We start from the raw sequence: 24,552 nt of genomic DNA on the forward strand, positions 1-24,552 counted from the left end.
CCCTCTCAGGGCTTTGCGGGCCGCGCTGGCCGTGACGGGGTTAATGGCCCCGGATTGAGCCCTGTTTTGCAATGTCCCGCGCTTTCTCGCCACGTCGCAGAGCTGCCTGTCCTGCGGAGACGCGTCCGCCGGCGATGGCGCGGAGGAAGGAGCCGCCGCTGCAACGGATGCCAGGAGGAGTGGAAAGGCGGCGCCAGCCGGGTACGTGGCTAAAATGGTGAACGGATCCTGAGAAGGGTACAGCTGGGGAAGGGGGAGAGGGGGGTGGTGAGGAGAAGGAGGGAGAGGGGGATGTGAGAGGAGAATGCGGGAGAGGGGGATGTGAGAAGAGAGGAGGGAGAGGGGGATGTGAGAGGAGAAGGAGGGAGAGGGGGATGTGAGAGGAGAAGGACGGAGAGGGGGGTGTGAGGAGAAGGCGGGAGAGGGGGATGTGAGAGGAGAAGGAGGGAGAGGGGTGTGTGAGAAGAGAAGGAGGGAGAGGGGGATGTGAGAGGAGAAGGCGGGAGAGGGGGGTGTGAGAAGAGAAGGAGGGAGAGGGGGATGTGAGAGGAGAAGGAGGGAGAGGGGGATGTGAGAGGAGAAGGCGGGAGAGGGGGATGTGAGAGGAGAAGGAGGGAGAGGGGTGTGTGAGAAGAGAAGGAGGGAGAGGGGGGTGTGAGAAGAGAAGGAGGGAGAGGGGTGTGTGAGAAGAGAAGGAGGGAGAGGGGGATGTGAGAGGAGAAGGAGGAGAGGGGTGTGTGAGAAGAGAAGGAGGGAGAGGGGGGTGTGAGAGGAGAAGGAGGGAGAGGGGGGTGTGAGAAGAGAAGGAGGGAGAGGGGGATGTGAGAGGAGAAGGAGGGAGAGGGGGGTGTGAGAAGAGAAGGAGGGAGAGGGGGATGTGAGAGGAGAAGGAGGGAGAGGGGGGATGTGAGAGGAGAAGGAGGGAGAGGGGGATGTGAGAGGAGAAGGCGGGAGAGGGGGATGTTGAGAGGAGAAGGAGGGAGAAGGGGATGTGAGAGGAGAAGGAGGGAGAGGGGATGTGAGAGGAGAAGGAGGGAGAGGGGGATGTGAGAGGAGAAGGAGGAGAGAGGGGGGTGTGAGAAGAGAAGGAGGGAGAGGGGGATGTGAGAGGAGAAGGAGGGATAGGGGGATGTGAGAGGAGGAGGGAGAGGGGTGTGTGAGAAGAGAAGGAGGGAGAGGGGGATGTGAGAGGAGAAGGGAGTGAGAGGGGGATGTGAGAGGAGAAGGAGGGAGAGGGGGATGTGAGAGGAGAAGGAGGGAGAGGGGGGGTGTGAGAAGAGAAGGAGGGAGAGGGGGATGTGAGAGGAGAAGGAGGGATAGGGGGATGTGAGAGGAGGAGGAGAGGGGGGTGTGAGAGGAGAAGGAGGGAGAGGGGGATGTGAGAGGAGAAGGAGTGATAGGGGGATGTGAGAGGAGGAGGGAGAGGGGGGTGTGAGAGGAGAAGGAGGGAGAGGGGGATGTGAGAGGAGAAGGAGAGAGGCAGGAGGAAACGGGGGGTGTGAGAGAGAGGCAGGAGGGAAAGGGGGGATTTGTGAGAGAAAGGAGGGAGAGGGGGGATGTGAGAGAGAAAGTGGGGAGAGGGGATGTGAGAAAGGGGGATAGGGGAGGATGTGAGAGGGAAAGGAAGAGGAAAGGAGATGTGAGAGAGAAAGGAGGGAAAGGGGTAGGTGAGTGATAAAGGAGGGAGAGGGTGTGTGTGCATGAGAGAGAAAGTGGGGAGAGGGGGGATGTGAGAAAGGGGGATAGGGGAGGATGTGAGAGAGACAGGAGGGAAAGGGGGAGGTGAGTGATAAAGGAGGGAGAGGGGGGGTGCATGAGAGAGAACGTGGGCTCTCGCCACACTGCAGCCTCTCCCCTATCCCGCCCCCCCTCGGCCCCCATTGGTTACTCCCCCTGGTTTTCGCGGCCGGGGTAACCATCGCGCCGTCTGATTATCGCAGCCCCTCGGCCATCGGCCGTCACATGAAAGGCCAGAACGGGCTGCTGAGCCCCCCCCAGGAGGAGAACCTGACCAACAGCCAGGCCTCGCTGTACGAGATGCTGCAGGAGAAGGGCCGCTGGTGCGGGGTCAGCATGGACCAGTCCGCACTGCTGCCACTCAGGTTCAAGAACATCCGCGAGAAGACGGACGCTCACTTTGTGGATGTCATCAAGGAGGATAGGTGAGTGGGGGAGGAGGGCCTGGGGTGTCTCGCCCTTCTCCTCCTCTCGCTGCCCCTCCGCGTCTCGCTCTCTCCTCCTCTCCCTGCCCCTCTACGTCTCGCCCTCTCCTCCTCTCCCTGCCCCTCCGTGTCTCGCCCTCTCCTCCTCTCCCTGCCCCTCCGTGTCTCGCTCTCCTCCTCTCTCGCTGCATCCGCGTCTCGCTCTCTCCTCCTCTCCCTGCCCCTCCACGTCTCGCCCTCTCCTCCTCTCCCTGCCCCTCCGTGTCTCGCCCTCTCCTCCTCTCCCTGCCCCTCCGTGTCTCGCTCTCTCCTCCTCTCGCTGCATCCGCGTCTCGCTCTCTCCTCCTCTCCCTGCCCCTCCACGTCTCGCCTCTCCTCCTCTCCCTGCCCCTCTGTGTCTCGCTCTCCTCCTCCTCTCGCTGCCCCTCCACGTCTCGCCCCTCTCCTCCTCTCCCTGCCCCTCCACGTCTCGCCCTCTCCTCCTCTCACTGCCCCCTCTGTGTCTCGCCCTCTCCTCCTCTCCCTGCCCCTCCGTGTCTCGCCCTCTCCTCCTCTCGCTGCCCCTCTGTGTCTCGCCCTCTCCTCCTCTCCCTGCCCCTCCGTGTCTCGCCCTCTCCTCCTCTCCCTGCCCCTCCACGTCTCGCCCTCTCCTCCTCTCACTGCCCCTCGTGTCTCGCCTCCTCCTCCTCTCCCTGCCCCTCCGTGTCTCGCCTCTCCTCCTTTCCCTGCCCCTCCGTGTCTCGCTCTCTCCTCCTCTCGCTGCATCCGCATCTCGCTCTCTCCTCCTCTCCCTGCCCCTCCACGTCTCGCCATCTCCTCCTCTCCCTGCCCCTCTGTGTCTCGCTCTCTCCTCCTCTCGCTGCCCCTCCACGTCTCGCCCTCTCCTCCTCTCCCTGCCCCTCCACGTCTCGCCCTCTCCTCCTCTCACTGCCCCTCTGTGTCTCGCCTCTCCTCCTCTCCCTGCCCCTCCGTGTCTCGCCCTCTCCTCCTCTCTCGCTGCCCCTCTGTGTCTCGCCCTCATCCTCCTCTCCCTGCCCCTCCGTGTCTCGCCCTCTCCTCCTCTCCCTGCCCCCTCCACGTCTCGCCCTCTCCTCCTCTCACTGCCCCTCCGTGTCTCGCCCTCTCCTCCTCTCCCTGCCCCTCCGTGTCTCGCCCTCTCCTCCTTTCCCTGCCCCTCCGTGTCTCGCTCTCTCCTCCTCTCGCTGCATCCGCATCTCGCTCTCTCCTCCTCTCCCTGCCCCTCCACGTCTCGCCCTCTCCTCCTCTCCTGCCCCTCTGTGTCTCGCTCTCTCCTCCTCCGCTGCCCCTCCACGTCTCGCCCTCTCCTCCTCTCCCTGCCCCTCCACGTCTCGCCCTCTCCTCCTCTCACTGCCCCTTGTGTCTCGCCCTCTCCTCCTCTCCCTGCCCCTCCGTGTCTCGCCCTCTCCTCCTCTCCGCTGCCCCTCTGTGTCTCGCCCTCTCCTCCTCTCCCTGCCCCTCCGTGTCTCGCCCTCTCCTCCTCTCCCTGGCCCCTCCACGTCTCACCCTCTCCTCCTCTCGCTGACCCTCCACGTCTCGCCCTCTCCTCCTCTCCCTTGCCCCTCCACGTCTCGCCCTCTCCTCCTCTCACTGCCCCTCCGTGTCTCGCCCTCTCCTCCTCTCCCTGCCCCTCCACGTCTCGCCCTCTCCTCCTCTCACTGCCCTCCGTGTCTCGCTCTCTCCTCCTCTCGCTGCCCCTCCGTGTCTCGCCCTCTCCTCCTCTCGCTGCCCCTCCACGTCTCGCCCTCTCCTCCTCTCGCTTGCCCCTCCGTGTCTCGCCCTCTCCTCCTCTCGCTGCCCCTCCACGTCTCGCCCTCTCCCTCCTCTCCTGCCCCTCATGTCTCGCCCTCTCCTCCTCTCGCTGCCCCTCCACGTCTCGCCCTCTCCTCCTCTCGCTGCCCCTCCGTGTCTTGCCCTCTCCTCCTCTCCCTGCCCCTCCACGTCTCGCCCTCTCCTCCTCTCCCTGCCCCCTCCGCATCTCGCCCTCTCCTCCTCTCCCTGCCCCTCCACGTCTCGCCCTCTCCTCCTCTCCCTGCCCTCTCCACGTCTCGCCCTCTCCTCCTCTCCCTGCCCCTCCACGTCTCGCCCTCTCCTCCTCTCCCTGCCCCTCCGCATCTCGCCCTCTCCTCCTCTCCCTGCCCCTCCACGTCTCGCCCTCTCCTCCTCTCCCTGCCCCTCCACGTCTCGCCCTCTCCTCCTCTCCTGCCCCCTCCGCGTCTCGCCCTCTCCTCCTCTCCCTGCCCCTCCACGTCTCGCCCTCTCCTCCTCTCGCTGCCCCTCCACGTCTCGCCCTCTCCTCCTCTCCCTGCTCCTCCACGTCTCGCCCCTCTCCTCCTCTCCCTGCTCCTCCATGTCTTGCCCTCTCCTCCTCTCGCTGCCCCTCCGTGTCTTGCCCTCTCCTCCTCTCCCTGCCCCCTCCACGTCTCGCCCTCTCCTCCTCTCGCTGCCCCTCCGTGTCTCGCCCTCTCCTCCTCTCGCTGCCCCTCCACGTCTCGCCCTCTCCTCCTCTCCCTGCCCCTCCACGTCTCGCCCTCTCCTCCTCTCCCTGCTCCTCCACGTCTCGCCCTCTCCTCCTCTCCCTGCTCCTCCGTGTCTCGCCCTCTCCTCCTCTCCCTGCTCCTCCACGTCTCGCCCTCTCCTCCTCTCCCTGCTCCTCCACGTCTCGCCTATCCTCCTCTCCCTGCTCCTCCACGTCTCGCCCTCTCCTCCTCTCGCTGACCCTCTGCATCTCGACCTCTCCTCCTCTCCCTGCCCCTCCACGTCTCACCCTCTCCTCCTCTCGCTGCCCCTCCGTGTCTCGCCCTCTCCTCCTCTCCCTGCCCCTCCATGTCTTGCCCTCTCCTCCTCTCACTGCCCCTCCATGTCTCGCCCTCTCCTCCTCTCCCTGCCCCTCCACGTCTCACCCTCTCCTCCTCTCGCTGACCCTCCGCGTCTCGCCCTCTCCTCCTCTCTCCCTGCCCCTCCACGTCTCGCCCTCTCCTCCTCTCCCTGCCCCTCCGCGTCTCGCCCTCTCCTCCTCTCCCTGCCCCTCCACGTCTCGCCCTCTCCTCCTCTCCCTGCCCCTCCACGTCTCGCCCTCTCCTCCTCTCACTGCCCCTCCACCTCTCTCCCTCTCTTCCTCTCCCTGCCCCTCCACGTCTCGCCCTCCCTCCTCCTCTCCCTGCCCCTCCACGTCTCGCCCTCTCATCTCCCTGCCCCCTCCATGTCTCCCCCTCTCCTCCTCTCCACGTCTCGCCCTCTCCTCCTCTCCCTGACCCTCCATGTCTCTCCCTCTCCTCCTCTCCCTGCCCCTCCACGTCTCGCCCTCTCCTCCTCACCCTGCCCCTCCATGTCTCGCCCTCTCCTCCTCTCCCTGCCCCTCCACGTCTCGCCCTCTCCTCCTCTCCCTGCTCCTCCACGTCTCGCCCTCTCCTCCTCTCCCTGCCCCTCCATGTCTCGCCCTCTCCTCCTCTCCCTGCTCCTCCACGTCTCGCCCTCTCCTCCTCTCGCTGACCCTCCATGTCTCTCCCTCTCCTCCTCTCCCTGCCCCTCCATGTCTCGCCCTCTCCTCCTATCCCTGCTCCTCCACGTCTCGCCCTCTCCTCCTCTCCCTGCCCCTCCGTACCTCGCCCCCTCCTCCTCTCCCTCCGTGTCTCGCCCTCTCCTCCTCTCACTCCCCCTCCGCGTCTCGCCCTCTCCTCCTCTCACTCCCGCTCCGCGTCTCGCCCCCTCCTCCTCCCCCTCCGCGTCTCGCCCTCTCCCCAGCCTGATGAAGGACTATTTCATCTCCCTGCCCCTCCACGTCTCGCCCTCTCCTCTCCCTGCTCCTCCACGTCTCGCCCTCTCCTCTCCCTGCCCCTCCATATCTCGCCCTCTCCTCTCCCTGCCCCTCCACATCTCGCCCTCTCCTCTCCCTGCCCCTCCACGTCTCGCCCTCTCATCTCCCTGCCCCTCCACATCTCGCCCTCGTCCTCTCCCTGCTCCTCCACGTCTCGCCCTCTCCTCCTCTCACTGCCCCTCCACGTCTCGCCCTCTCCTCCACTCCCTGCCCATCCGCGTCTCGCCCTCTCCTCCTCACGCTGCCCCTCCACGTCTCGCCCTCCCCTCCTCATGCTCCCCCTCCGTGTCTCGCCCTCTCCCCAGCCTGATGAAGGACTATTTCTTCAAACCTCCCATTAACCGGCTGAGCCTGAACTTCCTGGACAAGGAGCTGGAGACTTCGTACAGAGCCAGCTATCAGGAGGAGGTACCGGCTGTTCTGCACATCCCTGCGGAGCGGGACCTTGGGAGGAGGCGCCAACAGCACGATGGGGGGAAGGGTCTCTGTCATTAAAGATGCTTTGAAGTGGGAGGTCTGGGATTGGAGGGCACACCGAGGCCTTCTTGCAGTACATGGTTGGTAGGACACACTGTCTCTCTTGCTGGTGAGTGCACACTCAGTCCTCTCTCCTTTCAGGTGATCCGCACAGCCCCAGTGAAAACCTTTGCCAGTGCCACCTTCAGCTCCCTGCTGGACGTCCTCGTTTGCTTTGTCATCTTCCTGCTCCTCTCTGTCACCTGTTTCCTGAAGCAGGGGACGGGCCCCGTGTCTTCTCCTGTCGTGGCCCTCGTGGTGCTGGCCGTATGTGGCCTCCTGGGACTCCTGTCCCTCGTGGTCTCTGTCAGGTAAGCAGTACCAGAGAGGACTGCGTGGCAAGCCCGGGGTGACGGGGATAATCAGAGCCGTATACAACCAGTCTCATCTCCGTGGGACCTTTATACCCTCTAATGTCCTGTATCCAAACTGAGTGTGTGTGTTCATCTCTCTCTCTCTCATATTTTAGTTCCTCTCTTTTTTCAGTGCACCTCTCTGACATTTTCCTCTCGCCCCCATTCCTCTTCCTCTCTCAATATATCTCTTCCATCCTTCTTCTCTCACTGTTTGGTTGCAATTCTTTTCTTTCTCACCTCTTTCCATCTCTCTCTTTTTTTCTATCACCCGTTTTGTTCCTCTGCATCCCTGTGTGTGTGTGTCTCTCTCTCTCTCTCTCTCTTCTCTGTTTCTCTCATTTTTTCCTTCTCTCTCTCTGTCACTGTCTCCCTCTCTCCTTTCATTTTATTTCCTCTCTCTTTTTTACTCCACCTCTCTCTCATTTTCCTCAACCCCCATTCTTCTCTCTCTCTCCTTTCACCTCCCTCTCTCTTCCTGTTGCCCTTATTCTTCCTCTCTTCCTCTCTACACCCCTCTATCTTCCTTTTTCTCTCGCTCTGATTCTCTGTCTCATTTTTTCCTTCTCTCTCTCCCTCTCTCTCTCTCTCTCCCACCCGATCCCCCCTCAGGATGGCATTTTACCTGGAAGACATGACTCTCTGCAGCAGGCATCTCCTGGAGGTGATATCTGGATGGCTGCCTCGTCATTTTATCGGCACAGTTCTCGTGTGTCTGCCTGCGGCCGTTGTCTTCTCGTACCTCACCTCCGACTTCCACACCAATGTACATGTACGTCAGCGCCTGGTGGGGGACGTGGGGGAGGTGGTTTTTGTACATGTATATATTGTTAATATAAGAAGATATATATTTCATACAATAAGATGAATGAGATGACAAATGGATGAGATGAATGGACGAGATGGATGGATGAGATGGATGGATGAGATGAGAAATGGATGAGATGGATGGATGGATGAGATGAGAAATGGATGAGATGGATGAGTGAGATGGATGGATGAGATGAATGGATGAGATGAAAAATGGATGAGATGGATGGATGAGATGAGAAATGGATGAGATGAATGGATGAGATGGATGGATGGGTGGATGAGATGAGAAATGGATGAGATGGATGGATGGGATGAATGGATGAGATGGATGAGATGGATGGATGGGGTGGATGAGAAATGGATGAGATGGATGGGATGGATGAGAAATAGATGCGATGGATGGATGGGATGAATGGATAAGATGAATGGATGAGATGAATGGACGAGATGGATGGACGAGATGGATGGATGAGATGGATGGATGAGATGAGAATAGGATGAGATGGATGGGATAGATGAGATGAATGGATGAGATGGATGAGATGGATGGATGATATGGATGGATGAGATGGATGGATGAGATGGATGGATGAGATGAGAAATGGATGAGATGGATGGATGGGTGGATGAGGTGGATGGATGAGATGATGAATGGATGAGATGAGAAATGGATGAGATGGGTGGATGGATGAGATGAGAAATGGATGAGATGGATGGATGAGATGGATGGATGATATGGATGGATGAGATGGATGGATGAGATGGATGGATGATATGGATGGATGAGATGATGGATGGATGGATGGATGAGATGAATGGATGAGATGGATGGATGGGATGGATGAGATGAATGGATGAGACTTTTGTAGCATTTCTTCTCCCATTGAAACAACATAAGACTCACCCCTGTCGTAAATCGACCCCTGACATTTTTATGGCTAAGGGGGGAAAAAAACGCTTTTAATGTTTAAAAAGTTTTGACTGAATATATAAAAGGCCTCATAACTTCATTTCTCTAATACTTAGACAGACGCCATCTTTACGGTTGCGTCTGTGTACTCCACACTCACGCCTGCGTATAAAATGTGACAGCCCAATGTCTATTTTCGCAGGAGAAACAGTTGTCTTAGGCACCTCTTACCCATGCAACCGTGTGGTATGGTTTCATTTGTATAATCACAACGGTGACAGATATTCACTTGTTTCTCTTATAAATTGCTGTCAGACCCATAGATATTCACTTGTTTCTCTTATAAATTGCTGTCAGACCCATAGTTTCATATATTTAATTAAGTCCTCCAACTAAGCGGTGACCTGTTTGTCACCTCTCTCTGGGAGCACAGGGGTATCTCAGGAATGTTAGTTTCCTTTGAGGCTGACAGCCAAGTATCTGGTGATCGTTCACAACTTCTAACTTATATATATATATATGTCACTTTTAATGGGTGATAAACAACCCCCCCCTCTTCCCCCCTCCCCCTCCAACGCTTTGTAGATCAGCACAGAAGCGGGAAGGGACTTGACGTGTCATAAACACAATATCTTGTATTTTTAGGAGAAATGTAACTGCATTAACCCCTGAAACACCAGATTGATTCAAATACTTAATATCTCATGATATTGTCATGACACACTGATACACACACAGTGACACACTGATACACACACACTGATATACTGATACACACACAGACACACTTTTCACGCACAGACACTGATACACACACACACACACACACTAATACACAAACACACACAGATGCACAAACACACTGATACACAAAAAGACACACTGATACACATCCAGACACAGTGATACACACACAAACACACTGGTACACACACTAATACACACCCACCCACACTGATACCGATACACACATTGACACTGATACACACACACACAGACAAACTAATGCACACACAGACACACTGAAACACATACTGATACACACAAACACTTATACGCACACTGATACACATACAGACACACTAATAAACACACACACAACTGATACACTGGAATATATATATATATACTGCTGACTCTGGAGCCGGGGCTCTTTGCCAGGATGTATGTCATGTCTGTAATGATGCTGAGTAGACAAGGTGTTGGTCCCCTGACCCTCTGTCCCTTCCCTCAGTACACCATGTTCCTGTGCTCCGCTCTGCTGATACCCATCGTTCAGTACTGTAACTTCTGCCAGCTCAGCTCCTGGCTCCGCTCCTCCCTAGCCACCATTGTAGGGGCCACACTGCTCATCCTCGTCTACCTGCCTCTGTGCCCGGACAGGTGAGTGTGAGGGCAAGGCGGCCCGGGCTGAGTGAGGGTAACACTGGGGTGGGGGGTATACTGTGAAGTCCGTGCTGAGTGTGTGGGTAACACGGGAGTGGGTAAGGCTGAGTGAGGGCGGGCTGTGCTGAGTAAGGGTAATGGGGGGGTCGGTAATCCTGACTGAGGGTAACAAGGTAATGCTGAGTGTGGGTAACGGGGTAATGCTGAGTGTGGGTAACGGGGTAATGCTGAGTGTGGGTAACGGGGTAATGCTGAGTGTGGGTAACGGTTAATGCTGAGTGTGGGTAACGGTTAATGCTGAGTGTGGGTAACGGTTAATGCTGAGTGTGGGTAACGGTTAATGCTGAGTGTGGGTAACGGTTAATGCTGAGTGTGGGTAACGGTTAATGCTGAGTGTGGGTAACGGGGTAATGCTGAGTGTGAGTAACGGTTAATGGTGAGTGTGGGTAACGGGGTAATGCTGAGTGTGGGTAACGGTTAATGCTGAGTGTGGGTAACGGTTAATGCTGAGTGTGGGTAACGGTTAATGCTGAGTGTGGGTAACGGGTTAATGCTGAGTGTGGGTAACGGGCTAATGCTGAGTGTGGGTAATGGGGTAATGCTGAGGGAGGGTAATGGGGTAATGCTGAGGGAGGGTAACGGGCTAATGCTGAGGGAGGGTAATGGGGTAATGCTGAGGGAGGGTAATGGGGTAATGCTGAGCGAGGGTAATGGGGTAATGCTGAGGGAGAGTAACGGGGTAATGCTGAGGGAGGGTAATGGGGTAATGCTGAGGGAGGGTAATGGGGTAATTCTGAGTGTGGGTAATGGGGTAATGCTGAGTGTGGGTAATGAGGTAATGCTGAGTGTAGGTAATGGGGTAATGGTGAGGGAGGGTAATGGGGTAATGCTGAGGGAGGGTAATGGGGTAATGCTGAGGGAAGGTAACGGGGTAATGCTGAAGGAGGGTAATGGGGTAATGCTGAAGGAGGGTAACGGGGGAATGCTGAGGGTGGGTAATGGGGTAATGCTGAGGGAGGGTAACGGGGTAATGCTGAGGGAGGGTAATGGGGTAATGCTGAGGGAGGGTAACAGGGTAATGCTAAGGGAGGGTAATGGGGTAATACTGAGGGAGGTTAATGGGGTAATACTGAGGGAGGGTAATGCTGAGGGAGGGTAACAGGGTAATGCTGAGGGAGGGTAACGGGGTAATGCTGAGTGTGGGTAATGGGGTAATGCTGAGGGAGGGTAATGGGGTAATACTGAGGGAGGGTAACGGGCTAATGCTGAGGGAGGGTAATGGGGTAATGCTGAGGGAGGGTAACGGGGTAATGCTGAGGGAGGGTAACGGGGTAATGGGGTAATGCTGAGTATAGGTAACACAGTAATGCTGAGTGTGGGTAATGGGGTAATTCTGAGTGTGGGTAATGGGGTAATGCTCAGTGTGGGTAATGGGGTAATGCTCAGTGTGGGTAATGGGGTAATGCTGAGTGTGGGTAATGGGGTAATGCTGAGGGAGGGTAACGGGGTAATGCTGAGGGAGGGTATTGGGGTAATGCTGAGGGAAGGTAACGGGGTAATGCTGAGGGAGGGTAATGGGGTAATGCTGAGGGAGTGTAATGGGGTAATACTGAGGGAGGGTAACAGGGTAATGCTGAGGGAGGGTAATGGGGTAATACTGAGGGAGGGTAATGGGGTAATACTGAGGGAGGGTAACGCGGTAATGCTGAGGGAGGGTAACAGGGTAATGCTGAGGGAGGGTAAAGGGATAATGCTGAGGGAGGGTAATGGGGTAATACTGAGGGAGGGTAATGGGGTTATACTGAGGGAGGGTAATGGGGTAATGCTGAGGGAGGGTAACGGGGTAATACTGAGGGAGGGTAACGGGGTAATGCTGAGGGAGGGTAACGGGGTAATGCTGAGGGAGGGTAACGGGTAATGCTGAGGGAGGGTAATGGGGTAATACTGAGGGAGGGTAACGGGGTAATGCTGAGGGAGGGTAATGGGGTAATGCTGAGGGAGGGTAATGGGGTAATACTGAGGGAGGGTAACAGGGTAATGCTGAGGGAGGGTAATGGGGTAATACTGAGGAAGGGTAATGGGGTAATACTGAGGGAGGGTATTGGGGTAATGCTGAGGGAGGGTAACAGGGTAATACTGAGGGAGGGTATTGGGGTAATGCTGAGGGAGGGTAACAGGGTAATACTGAGGGAGGGTATTGGGGTAATACTGAGGGAGGGTAACAGGGTAATACTGAGGGAGGGGTGAGCTGTCACTGTAACTGTCAATCTTTCTGTGTATTTCCAGTTCCTCACTGATCCCCGAGTCTGACACAAATTACAGGTAAGTGTCTCCCTGATCCAGCACCGCATCACACACACAGACACACACACACACAGACACACACACACACACACACACACAGACAGATACACACACACAGACAGATACACACACAGAGCTATACAATAACACACAGAGCTATACAATAACACGCAGAGCGGTATAATAACACGCAGAGCTATATAATAACACGCAGAGCGATATAATAACACGCAGAGCGATGTAATAACACGCAGAGCGATATAATAACACGCACAGCGATATAATAACACGCAGAGCGATATAATAACATGCAGAGCGATGTAATAACACGCAGAGCGATATAACACGCAGAGCGATGTAATAACACGCAGAGCGATATAATAACACGCAGAGCGATGTAATAACACGCAGAGCGATGTAATAACACGCAGAGCGATATAATAACACGCAGAGCGATATAATAACACGCAGAGCGATATAATAACACGCAGAGCGATATAATAACACGCAGAGCGATATAATAACACCCAGAGCGGTATAATAACACGCAGAGAGATATAATAACAACGATAACTCATTCTCTCTCTCTCATTCTCCTCTCATATTCAAAACGTTTCTAAAACTTGTCGCTTTTTCCTCCGCAATATCACAAAGATACGCCCTTTCCTCTGTTACTCAACTGCTAAAACTCTGACTCAGGCCCTCATTCTCTCCCATCTCGATTACTGCAACCTCCTGCTGTCCGGCCTTCCTGCCTCTCACCTGTCTCCCCTACAATCTATCCTAAACGCTGCTGCCAGAATCACTCTACTCTTTCCTAAATCTGTCTCAGCGTCTCCCCTGCTGAAATCCCTCTCCTGGCTTCCGATTAAATCCCGCATCTCACACTCAATTCTACTGCTCACTTTTAAAGCTTTACATTCTTCTGCCCCTCATTACATCTCAGCCCTAATTTCTCGCTATGCACCATCACGACTCTTGCGTTCTTCTCAAGGAAGTCTTTTTACTACCCCCTTTGTATCTAAAGCTCTCTCCCGCCTTAAACCTTTCTCACTTTCTGCCCCACACCTCTGGAATGCCCTTCCCCTCAATACCCGACTAGCCCCCTCGCTATCCACCTTTAAGACCCACCTTAAGACACATCTGCTTAAAGAAGCATATGAGTAGCACTGGATAATCATGGACACATGACACAAAGCTTGGCCCCCTGCAGACGCACGTACTAGTATTCCCTCCTACTGTCTCTGTACGTTCTCCCTATCTACCAATTAGATTGTAAGCTCCTCGGAGCAGGGACTCCTTCCTTAATGTTACTTTTACAGTATGTCTGAAGCACTTATTCCCATGATCTGTTATTTATATTTGTTATTTATATGACATGTATTACTACTGTGAAGCGCTATGTACATTTTATGGCGCTATACAAATAAAGACATACATACATACATACATAACGAGGTAATGCTGAGTGTGGGTAACGGGGTAATACTGAAAGTTGGTAACATGGTAATGCTGAGGGAAGGTAATGGGGTAACGTTGAGAGAGGGTAATGGGGTAATGCTGAGTGTGGGTAACGGGGTAATGCTGAGTGTGGGTAACGGGGTAATTCCGAGTGAGGGTAGTGGGGTAATGTTGAGTGAGGGTAATGGTGTAATGATGAGTGTGGGTAACGAGGTAATGCTGAGTGTGGGTAAAGGGGTAATGCTGAGTGTGGGTAACAGGGTAATGCTGAGTGTGGGTAACGGGGTAATGCTGAGTGTGGGTAACGGGGTAATACTGAGGGTGGGTAACAGGGTAATACTGAGTGTGGGTAAAGCTGAGTGAGGGTAACGGGTAATGCTGAGGGAGGGTAACGGGGTATGCTGGGGGAGGGTAATGGGGTAATTCTGAGGGAGGGTAATGGGGTAATGCTGAGCGAGGGTAAAGGGTTAATGCTGAGGGAGGGTAATGGGGTAATGCTGAGGGAGGGTAATGGGGTAATTCTGAGGGAGGGTAATGGGGTAATTCTGAGGGAGGGTAATGGGGTAATTCTGAGGGAGGGTAATGGGGTAATTCTGAGGGAGGGTAATGGGGTAATGCTGAGCGAGGGTAATGGGGTAATGCTGAGGGAGGGTAATGGGGTAATTCTGAGGGAGGGTAATGGGGTAATTCTGAGGGAGGGTAATGGGGTAATTCTGAGGGAGGGTAATGGGGTAATTCTGAGGGAGGGTAATGGGGTAATGCTGAGCGAGGGTAATGGGGTAATGCTGAGGGAGGGTAATGGGGTAATGCTGAGCGAGGGTAATGGGGTAATGCTGAGGGAGGGTAATGGGGTAATTCTGAGGGAGGGTAATGGGGTAATGCTGTGGGCGGGTAACGGGGTAATGCTGAGGGAGGGTAATGGGGTAATGCTGAGCGAGGGTAATGGGGTAATGCTGAGCGAGGGTAATGGGGTAATGCTGAGGGAGGGTAACGGGGTAATGCTGAGCGAGGGTAATGGGGTAATGCTGAGGGAGGGTTATGGGGTAATGCTGAGCAAGGGTAATGGGGTAATTCTGAGGGAGGGTAATGGGGTAATTCTGAGGGACGGTAATGGGGTAATGCTGAGCGAGGCTAATGGGGTAATGCTGAGGGAGGGTAATGGGGTAATACTGAGGGAGGGTAATGGGGTAATGCTGAGCGAGGGTAATGGGGTAATGCTGAGGGAGGGTAATGGGGTAATGCTGAGGGAGGGTAACGGGGTAATGGCGAGGGAGGGTAACGGGGTAATGCTGAGGGAGGGTAACGGGGTAATGCTGAGGGAGGGTAATGGGGAAATGCTGAGCGAGGGTAATGGGGTAATTCTGAGGGAGGGTAATGGGGTAATGCTGAGGGAGGGTAATGGGGTAATGCTGAGCGAAGATAATGGGGTAATGCTGAGGGAGGGTAATGGGGTAATGCTGAGGGAGGGTAATGGGGTAATTCTGAGGGAGGGAAATGGGGTAATGCTGAGGGAGGGTAACGGGGTAATACTAAGGGAGGGTAATGCTGAGGGAGGGTAACGGGGTAATGCTGAGGGAGGGTAATGGGGTAATGCTGAGGGAGGGTAATGGGGTAATGCTGAGGGAGGGTAATGGGGTAATACTGAGGGAGGGTAATGGGGTAATACTGAGGGAGGGTAATGGGGTAATACTGAGGGAGGGTAATGGGGTAATGCTGAGCGAGGGTAATGGGGTAATGCTGAGGGAGGGTAATGGGGTAATTCTGAGGGACGGTAATGGGGTAATGCTGAGCGAGGGTAATGGGGTAATGCTGAGCGAGGGTAATGGGGTAATGCTGAGGGAGGGTAACGCGGTAATGCTGAGCGAGGGTAATGGGGTAATGCTGAGGGAGGGTTATGGGGTAATGCTGAGCAAGGGTAATGGGGTAATTCTGAGGGAGGGTAATGGGGTAATTCTGAGGGACGGTAATGGGGTAATGCTGAGCGAGGCTAATGGGGTAATGCTGAGGGAGGGTAATGGGGTAATACTGAGGGAGGGTAATGGGGTAATGCTGAGCGAGGGTAATGGGGTAATGCTGAGGGAGGGTAATGGGGTAATGCTGAGGGAGGGTAACGGGGTAATGGCGAGGGAGGGTAACGGGGTAATGCTGAGGGAGGGTAACGGGGTAATGCTGAGGGAGGGTAATGGGGAAATGCTGAGCGAGGGTAATGGGGTAATTCTGAGGGAGGGTAATGGGGTAATGCTGAGGGAGGGTAATGGGGTAATGCTGAGCGAAGATAATGGGGTAATGCTGAGGGAGGGTAATGGGGTAATGCTGAGGGAGGGTAATGGGGTAATTCTGAGGGAGGGAAATGGGGTAATGCTGAGGGAGGGTAACGGGGTAATACTAAGGGAGGGTAATGCTGAGGGAGGGTAACGGGGTAATGCTGAGGGAGGGTAATGGGGTAATGCTGAGGGAGGGTAATGGGGTAATGCTGAGGGAGGGTAATGGGGTAATACTGAGGGAGGGTAATGGGGTAATACTGAGGGAGGGTAATGGGGTAATACTGAGGGAGGGTAATGGGGTAATGCTGAGCGAGGGTAATGGGGTAATGCTGAGGGAGGGTAATGGGGTAATTCTGAGGGACGGTAATGGGGTAATGCTGAGCGAGGGTAATGGGGTAATGCTGAGCGAGGGTAATGGGGTAATGCTGAGGGAGGGTAACGCGGTAATGCTGAGGGAGGGTAATGGGGTAATGCTGAGCGAGGGTAATGGGGTAATACTGAGGGAGGGTAATGGGGTAATGCTGAGGGAGGGTAATGGGGTAATGCTGAGGGAGGGTAATGGGGTAATGCTGAGGGAGGGTAACAGGGTAATGCTGAGGGAGGGTAACGGGGTAATGCTGAGGGAGGGTAATGGGGTAATTCTGAGTGTGGCTAACGGGGTAATGCTGAGGGAGGGTAACGGGATAATACAGAGGGAGGGTAACGGGGTAATACTGAGGGAGGGTAATGGGATAATGCTGAGGGAGGGTAATGGGATAATGCTGAGGGAGGGTAATGGGGTAATGCTGAGGGGAGGGTAATGGGGTAATACTGAGGGAGGGTAACGGGGTAATACTGAGGGAGGGTAATGGGATAATGCTGAGGGAGGGTAATGGGATAATGCTGAGGGAGGGTAACAGGGTAATACTGAAGGAGGGTAACAGGGTAATACTGAGGGAGGGTAACAGGGTAATACTGAGGGAGGGGTGAGCTGTCACTGTAACTGTCAATCTTTCTGTGTATTTCCAGTTCCTCACTGATCCCCGAGTCTGACACAAATTACAGGTAAGTTTCTCCCTGATCCAGCACCGCATCACACACACAGACACACACACACAGACACACACACACACACACAGACACACACAAACACAGACAGATGCACACACACACACACACACACACACACAGATACACACACACACACAGATACAGTGATGCACTGATACACACACACAGAGCGATATAATATCACAGAGAGCGTCATAATAACTTGTAGAGCGATATAATAACACGCAGAGATATAATAACATGCAGAGCGATATAATAACACGCAGAGCGATATAATAACACGCAGAGCGATATAATAACACGCAGAGATATAATAACACGCAGAGCGATATAATAACACGCAGAGCTATATAATAACACGCAGAGCGATATAATAACACGCAGAGATATAATAACACGCAGAGCGATATAATAACACGCAGAGCGATGTAATAACACGCAGAGCGATGTAATAACACGCAGAGCGATGTAATAACACGCAGAGCGATGTAATAACACGCAGAGCGATATAATAACACGCAAAGCGATATAATAACACGCAGAGATATAATAACACGCAGAGCGATATAATAACACGCAGAGCGATATAATAACACGCAGAGCGATGTAATAACACGCAGAGCGATGTAATAACACGCAGAGCGATGTAATAACACGCAGAGCGATGTAATAACACGCAGAGCGATATAATAACACGCAAAGCGATATAATAACACGCAGAGCGATATAATAACAAAGAGCGATATAATAACACGCATAGCGATGTGATAACACACAGAGCGATATAATAACACGCAGAGCGATATAATAACACACAGAGCGATATAATAACACACAGAGCGATAAAATAACACGCAGAGCGATATAATAACACGCAGAGCGATATAATAACACGCAGAGCGATATAATAACACGCAGAGCAATGGAATAACACGCAGAGCGATGTAATAACACGCAGAGCGATGTAATAACACGCAGAGCGATATAATAACACGCAGAGCGATATAATAACACGCAGAGCGATATAATAACACGCAGAGCGATATAATAACACGCAGAGCGATATAATAACACACAGAGCGATATAATAACACGCAGAGCGATATAATAACACACAGAGAGATATAATAACACGCAGAGTGATATAATAACACAGAGCGATGTAATAAAACACAGAGCGATATAATAACACAGAGAGCGATATAATAACACTGATATAATAACACGCAGAGCGATGTAATAACACGCAGAGCGATATAATAACACGCAGAGCGATGTAATAACACGCAGAGCGATGTAATAACACGCAGAGCGATGTAATAACACGCAGAGCGATGTAATAACACGCAGAGCGATATAATAACACGCAAAGCGATATAATAACACGCAGAGCGATATAATAACAAAGAGCGATATAATAACACGCATAGCGATGTGATAACACACAGAGCGATATAATAACACGCAGAGCGATATAATAACACACAGAGCGATATAATAACACACAGAGCGATAAAATAACACGCAGAGCGATATAATAACACGCAGAGCGATATAATAACACGCAGAGCGATATAATAACACGCAGAGCAATGGAATAACACGCAGAGCGATGTAATAACACGCAGAGCGATGTAATAACACGCAGAGCGATATAATAACACGCAGAGCGATATAATAACACGCAGAGCGATATAATAACACGCAGAGCGATATAATAACACGCAGAGCGATATAATAACACACAGAGCGATATAATAACACGCAGAGCGATATAATAACACACAGAGAGATATAATAACACGCAGAGTGATATAATAACACAGAGCGATGTAATAAAACACAGAGCGATATAATAACACAGAGAGCGATATAATAACACTGATATAATAACACGCAGAGCGATGTAATAACACGCAGAGCGATATAATAACAGGCAGAGCGATACAATAACACGCAGAGAGATATAATAACACGCAGAGCGATATAATAACACGCAGAGTGATATAATAACACGCAGAGCGATATAATAACACGCAGAGCGATATAATAACACGCAGAGCGATATAACAACACGCAGAGCGATATAACAACACAGAGGGATATAATAACACGCAGAGAGATATAATAACACGCAGAGCGATATAATAACACGCAGAGCGATATAATAACACGTAGAGCGATATAATAACACACAGAGCGATGTAATAACACGCAGAGCGATGTAATAACACGCAGAGCGATGTAATAACACGCAGAGCGATATAATAACACGCAGAGATATAATAACACAAAGAGCGATATAAGCGATATAATAACACGCAGAGCGATGTAATAACACGCAGAGCGATGTAATAACACGCAGAGCGATGTAATAACACGCAGAGCGATGTAATAACACGCAGAGCGATGTAATAACACGCAGAGCGATTTAATAACACGCAGAGTGATATGATAACACAGAGCGATGTAATAAAACACAATGTAATAACACACAGAGCAGTATAATAACACACAGAGTAATATAAGAACACGCAGAGTAATATAATAACACGCAGAGTCATATAATAACACGCAGAGCGATATAATAACACGCAGAGCGATATAATAACACGCAGAGTGATATAATAACACAGAGCGATATAATAACACGCAGAGAGATATAATAACACGCAGAGCGATATAATAACACGCAGAGAAATATAATAACACGCAGAGTGATATAATAACACAGAGCGATATAATAACACGCAGAGTCATATAATAACACGCAGAGCGATATAATAACACGCAGAGCGATATAATAACATGCAGAGTGATATAATAACACAGAGCGATATAATAACACGCAGAGAGATATAATAACACGCAGAGCGATATAATAACACGCAGAGCGATATAATAACACGCAGAGTGATATAATAACACGAGCGATATAATAACACGCAGAGAGATATAATAACACGCAGAGCGATATAATAACACGCAGAGCGATATAATAACACGCAGAGCGATACAATAACACGCAGAGCGATATAATAACACGCAGAGCGATATAATAACACGCAGAGCGATATAATAACACGCAGAGTGATATAATAACACAGAGCGATAAAATAACACGCAGAGTCACATAATAACACGCAGAGCGATATAATAACACGCAGAGCGATATGATAACACGCAGAGTGATATAATAACATAGAGCGATATAATAACACGCAGAGAGATATAATAACACGCAGAGCGATATAATAACACGCAGAGCGATATAATAACACGCAGAGTGATATAATAACACAGAGCGATATAATAACACGCAGAGAGATATAATAACACGCAGAGCGATATAATAACACGCAGAGCGATATAATAACACGCAGAGCGATATAATAACACGCAGAGCGATATAATAACACAGAGCGATATAATAACACGCAGAGCGATATAATAACACGCAGAGCGATATAATAACACGCAGAGCGATATAATAACACGCAGAGCGATATAATAACACAGAGCGATGTAATAAAACACAGAGCGATATAATAACACACAGAGCGATATAATAACACGCAGAGCGATATAATAACACACAGAGCGATATAATAACACAGAGCGATGTAATAAAACACAGAGCGATATAATAACACACAGAGCGATATAATAACACCGATATAATAACACGCAGAGCGATATAATAACACGCAGAGTGATATAATAACACCGATATAATAACACGCAGAGTGATATAATAACACGCAGAGCGATATAATAACACGCAGAGCGATATAATAACACGCAGAGCGATATAATAACACGCAGAGCGATATAATAACACGCAGAGCGATATAATAACACGCAGAGCGATATAATAACACGCAGAGCGATATAATAACACGCAGAGATATAATAACACGCAGAGCGATATAATAACACGCAGAGCGATGTAATAACACGCAGAGCGATGTAATAAGAGGCATAGCGATATAATAACACGCAGAGCGATATAATAACACGCAGAGCGATATAATAACACGCAGAGCGGTATAATAACATGCAGAGCAATATAATAACATGCAGAGCGGTATAATAACACGCAGAGCGATATAATAACATGCAGAGCAATATAATAACATGCAGAGCGGTATAATAACACACAGAGCGGTATAATAACACGCAGAGCGATATAATAACACGCAGAGCGATATAATAACACGCAGAGCGGTATAATAACACACAGAGAGATATAATAACACGCAGAGCGATATAATAACACGCAGAGCGGTATAATAACACGCAGAGCGATATAATAACACGCAGAGCGGTATAATAACACACAGAGCGGTATAATAACATGCAGAGCAATATAATAACATGCAGAGCGGTATAATAACACACAGAGCGGTATAATAACACGCAGAGCGATATAATAACACGCAGAGCGATATGTTGTTGTCACCTCTGGCAGGGACGGGGTTAATGTTCCCTCTGCCATTTCTAGCTGCTGACCCATAATACATCTGATGATTTTTAACCCCTGCACCGATTCACTAACACACTGATATACACACACACATATATACACTAATACACACTCACTGACACACACACATGTACACTGATACACACACACGGTTACACACACACACACACACACACACTGACACACTGCTACACACACACACACATATACACACACTGACACACTGATACAGGCACATACACGGATACACACGCACAGACAAAATGACAGACACTGATACAAACACAGACACACACTAACACACACTGACACACAAACACACTAACACAGTAATATACACTAACACACTGATACACACAGATACACTAACACAGTGATACAAAATACACACACTGACACACTGATACAAACAGACACACTAACACAGTGATACACATGCACACTGATACACACACAGACAGACTGATACACAGAGATACACTGATAGAAACACACAGACACTGATATATATACAGACACACTCACTGACACACTAATACACTGATATACTCACGCACACAGATATACACACACAGACACATTGATATATATAAAACGATATATATATATATACAGTACATACATACATACGTACACACACGCACAGACACACAGATATATACACACAGACACACACTGAAACGTTCATATACACACATAGACACACTAATAATACACACTGACACAGTATACACACACTGACACAGTATACACAATGATATACAGAGATCTGCACATGCACACTCACACATGTACACATATGATACACGTTATATATACTGTTGTATATACTGCTTACAGAGTCAGTGCATGGAAAGGCTTGATGCTGCCTGTCCATACAGTATGAGCCTCCTAGCAGAGCGGAGGGGAAGGGAGCAATGCTCTGCGTGTGTTTGGCTGGGAGAATGAATAGAGTGCTACTCTGCAGAGAAGTGCTTAAGGGAGCCATGCTGTGGCGCTCCCTAGTGAGGAAGAGATAATGGAGCGATGCTCTGCAAATCTTTAGTGGGGAACAGTTCATGGAGCAATGGTCTGCAACACTTTAGCTAATGAAGATCTGCATGTGTTGAGCCGGAACTGGTCTTTGAAGTGGGGGTTGAGAAACTCTTTTATCGCAGGACACCCTCTCACTGTTTCCTCTCCCTCCCTCTCCCCAGCTCCTCCCCTCAGCCTTGCGGCAGATCGGACACCGGCAGCACCGGGAGCCCCTCTTCTCGCCTCGGCCAGGAGCTGGCGGTGGCCTACTTCCTCCTCCTCCTCCTCGTCTGGTTTCTGAACCGGGAGTTCGAGGTCAGCTACCGGCTGCACTACCACGGCGACGTGGAGGCCGACCTCCACCGCACCAAGATCCAGAGCATGCGCGACCAGGCGGACTGGCTGCTGCGCAACATCATCCCGTACCACGTGGCCGAGCAGCTGAAGGTGTCCCAGAGCTACTCCAAGAACCACGACGACGCCGGCGTCATCTTCGCCAGCATTGTCAACTTCAGCGAGTTCTACGAGGAGAACTACGAGGGCGGCAAGGAGTGCTACCGGGTCCTCAACGAGCTCATCGGCGACTTCGACGAGCTGCTCAGCAAGCCACACTACTCCAGCATCGAGAAGATCAAGACCATCGGTGCCACGTACATGGCTGCTGCCGGACTCAACCCGTCTCAGTGCCAGGACAGCAGCCAGCCCCACCGACACCTGCAGACGCTTTTCGACTTCGCCAAGGAGATGATGAGCGTGGTGGACGACTTCAACAACAACATGCTGTGGTTCAACTTCAAGCTCCGCATTGGCTTCAACCATGGGCCTCTGACGGCCGGGGTCATCGGGACTACCAAGCTGCTGTACGACATTTGGGGGGATACGGTGAACATTGCCAGCAGGATGGACACGACGGGCGTGGAGTGCCGGATCCAGGCGAGCGAGGAGAGTTACAGGGTGCTGGTGAAAATGGGCTACGAGTTTGATTACAGGGGGACGGTCAACGTTAAGGGGAAGGGTCAGATGAAGACCTACCTGTACCCCAAGTGTACGGACAACGGGGGAGTGGTGCCCCACCACCAGCTGTCGATTTCGCCCGATATCCGGGTGCAGGTGGATGGGAGCATCGGGCGCTCGCCAACTGATGAGATCAGCAGCCTTGTGACGGGAGGAAAAGGAGTGGCGGAGACAGCGGGTGGGGAGGCAGGGTTGGGGCGCAGGAGGGAGAGGGCGGAAGAGAGGGGCCGGGATGGGGGAGCACGATGAGGCAGGTCGAGTGGAGATTCACCAAACGGCACATGGGGTCACCCCCCTCCCCCCAATCCGAGAGGCTTGCGGCTGTCATGCTCCTCATTACGCCAGCTCATAGACCTCTGTACGAAGGGCCACTCGGCTGCATCATCCCACCTGTCTTAGGGTGGGGTGGCCCACCTTAGATATCTACATGGACGGCCCTCTTCATTCCTCCAGGCTGCATGCTGGCCGGCCTCATGTCTTCATGCTCCAAATGAATTCTACATCATCCCCTGTGCTGAGTGGAGGCACCGCCATCAGTTAAACCTTCTTGGAGTGGGGGAGGGTTGCCCTATATGTCCTTGCCTGGGGTGGAGGAGCAACTGCATGCTCAATGGTCAACGCTCTACCTTAGTCTGGAGGTAGGCTCAGTTTTGAGTGGGGGCTCCAGCCCTAGGTATCTGTTCTTTCCTGTACCCCGGGTGGAAGCTCAGCAGATCCTTGTTCTCCGTCCTGTGAGGTGTGGAAGGCTCCCAGATATAGCTGTTATTTCAGAAATGTAGGTGGGCGCAGCCTACTCCAGCTGCAACCTCACGCCTCCTCTTCCACCGACTGTCAGCCATACTGAGGACTGAACTAAGTGCCTTCAGGACAGTGACACCTCGCTACAATTCTCGCTACGTCTTGCCAAAAGCATGCGCCTCTCCAGACTTCAGCCCACCCTAAAAGAATCGGAGGGGGGCTTTTTTTTTATTATGGGGGGGGGCT

General features: G+C 52.0%; 1 protein-coding gene across 1 annotated transcript; it reads left to right on the forward strand.

Moving 5' to 3' along the window:
• Positions 1-6: 6 nt before the first annotated feature.
• LOC142463505 (adenylate cyclase type 9-like) lies at positions 7-24,544 on the forward strand. Its single transcript, XM_075566352.1, has 9 exons — positions 7-201; positions 1,942-2,162; positions 6,303-6,405; positions 6,616-6,824; positions 7,479-7,638; positions 9,824-9,972; positions 12,262-12,297; positions 17,013-17,048; positions 22,737-24,544. The coding sequence occupies exons 2-9, from the start codon at positions 1,963-1,965 to the stop codon at positions 23,815-23,817; spliced, it is 1,974 nt and encodes a 657-aa protein (XP_075422467.1). The 5' UTR covers positions 7-201; positions 1,942-1,962; the 3' UTR covers positions 23,818-24,544.
• The last annotated feature ends 8 nt before the right edge of the window (positions 24,545-24,552 follow it).

The sequence above is a fragment of the Ascaphus truei genome, chromosome 11 (assembly GCF_040206685.1).
Source record: "Ascaphus truei isolate aAscTru1 chromosome 11, aAscTru1.hap1, whole genome shotgun sequence".
NCBI classification, from domain to species: domain Eukaryota; kingdom Metazoa; phylum Chordata; class Amphibia; order Anura; family Ascaphidae; genus Ascaphus; species Ascaphus truei.

Coding starts and splice junctions, on each gene's coding strand:
- LOC142463505 (XM_075566352.1), top strand. CDS start 1,963: ATGAAAGGCCAGAACGGGCTGCTGAGCCCCCCCCAGGAGGAGAACCTG. Junction 6,406..6,615: donor GAGCCAGCTATCAGGAGGAG/GTACCGGCTGTT, acceptor CTCTCCTTTCAG/GTGATCCGCACAGCCCCAGT. Junction 9,973..12,261: donor CTGCCTCTGTGCCCGGACAG/GTGAGTGTGAGG, acceptor GTGTATTTCCAG/TTCCTCACTGATCCCCGAGT.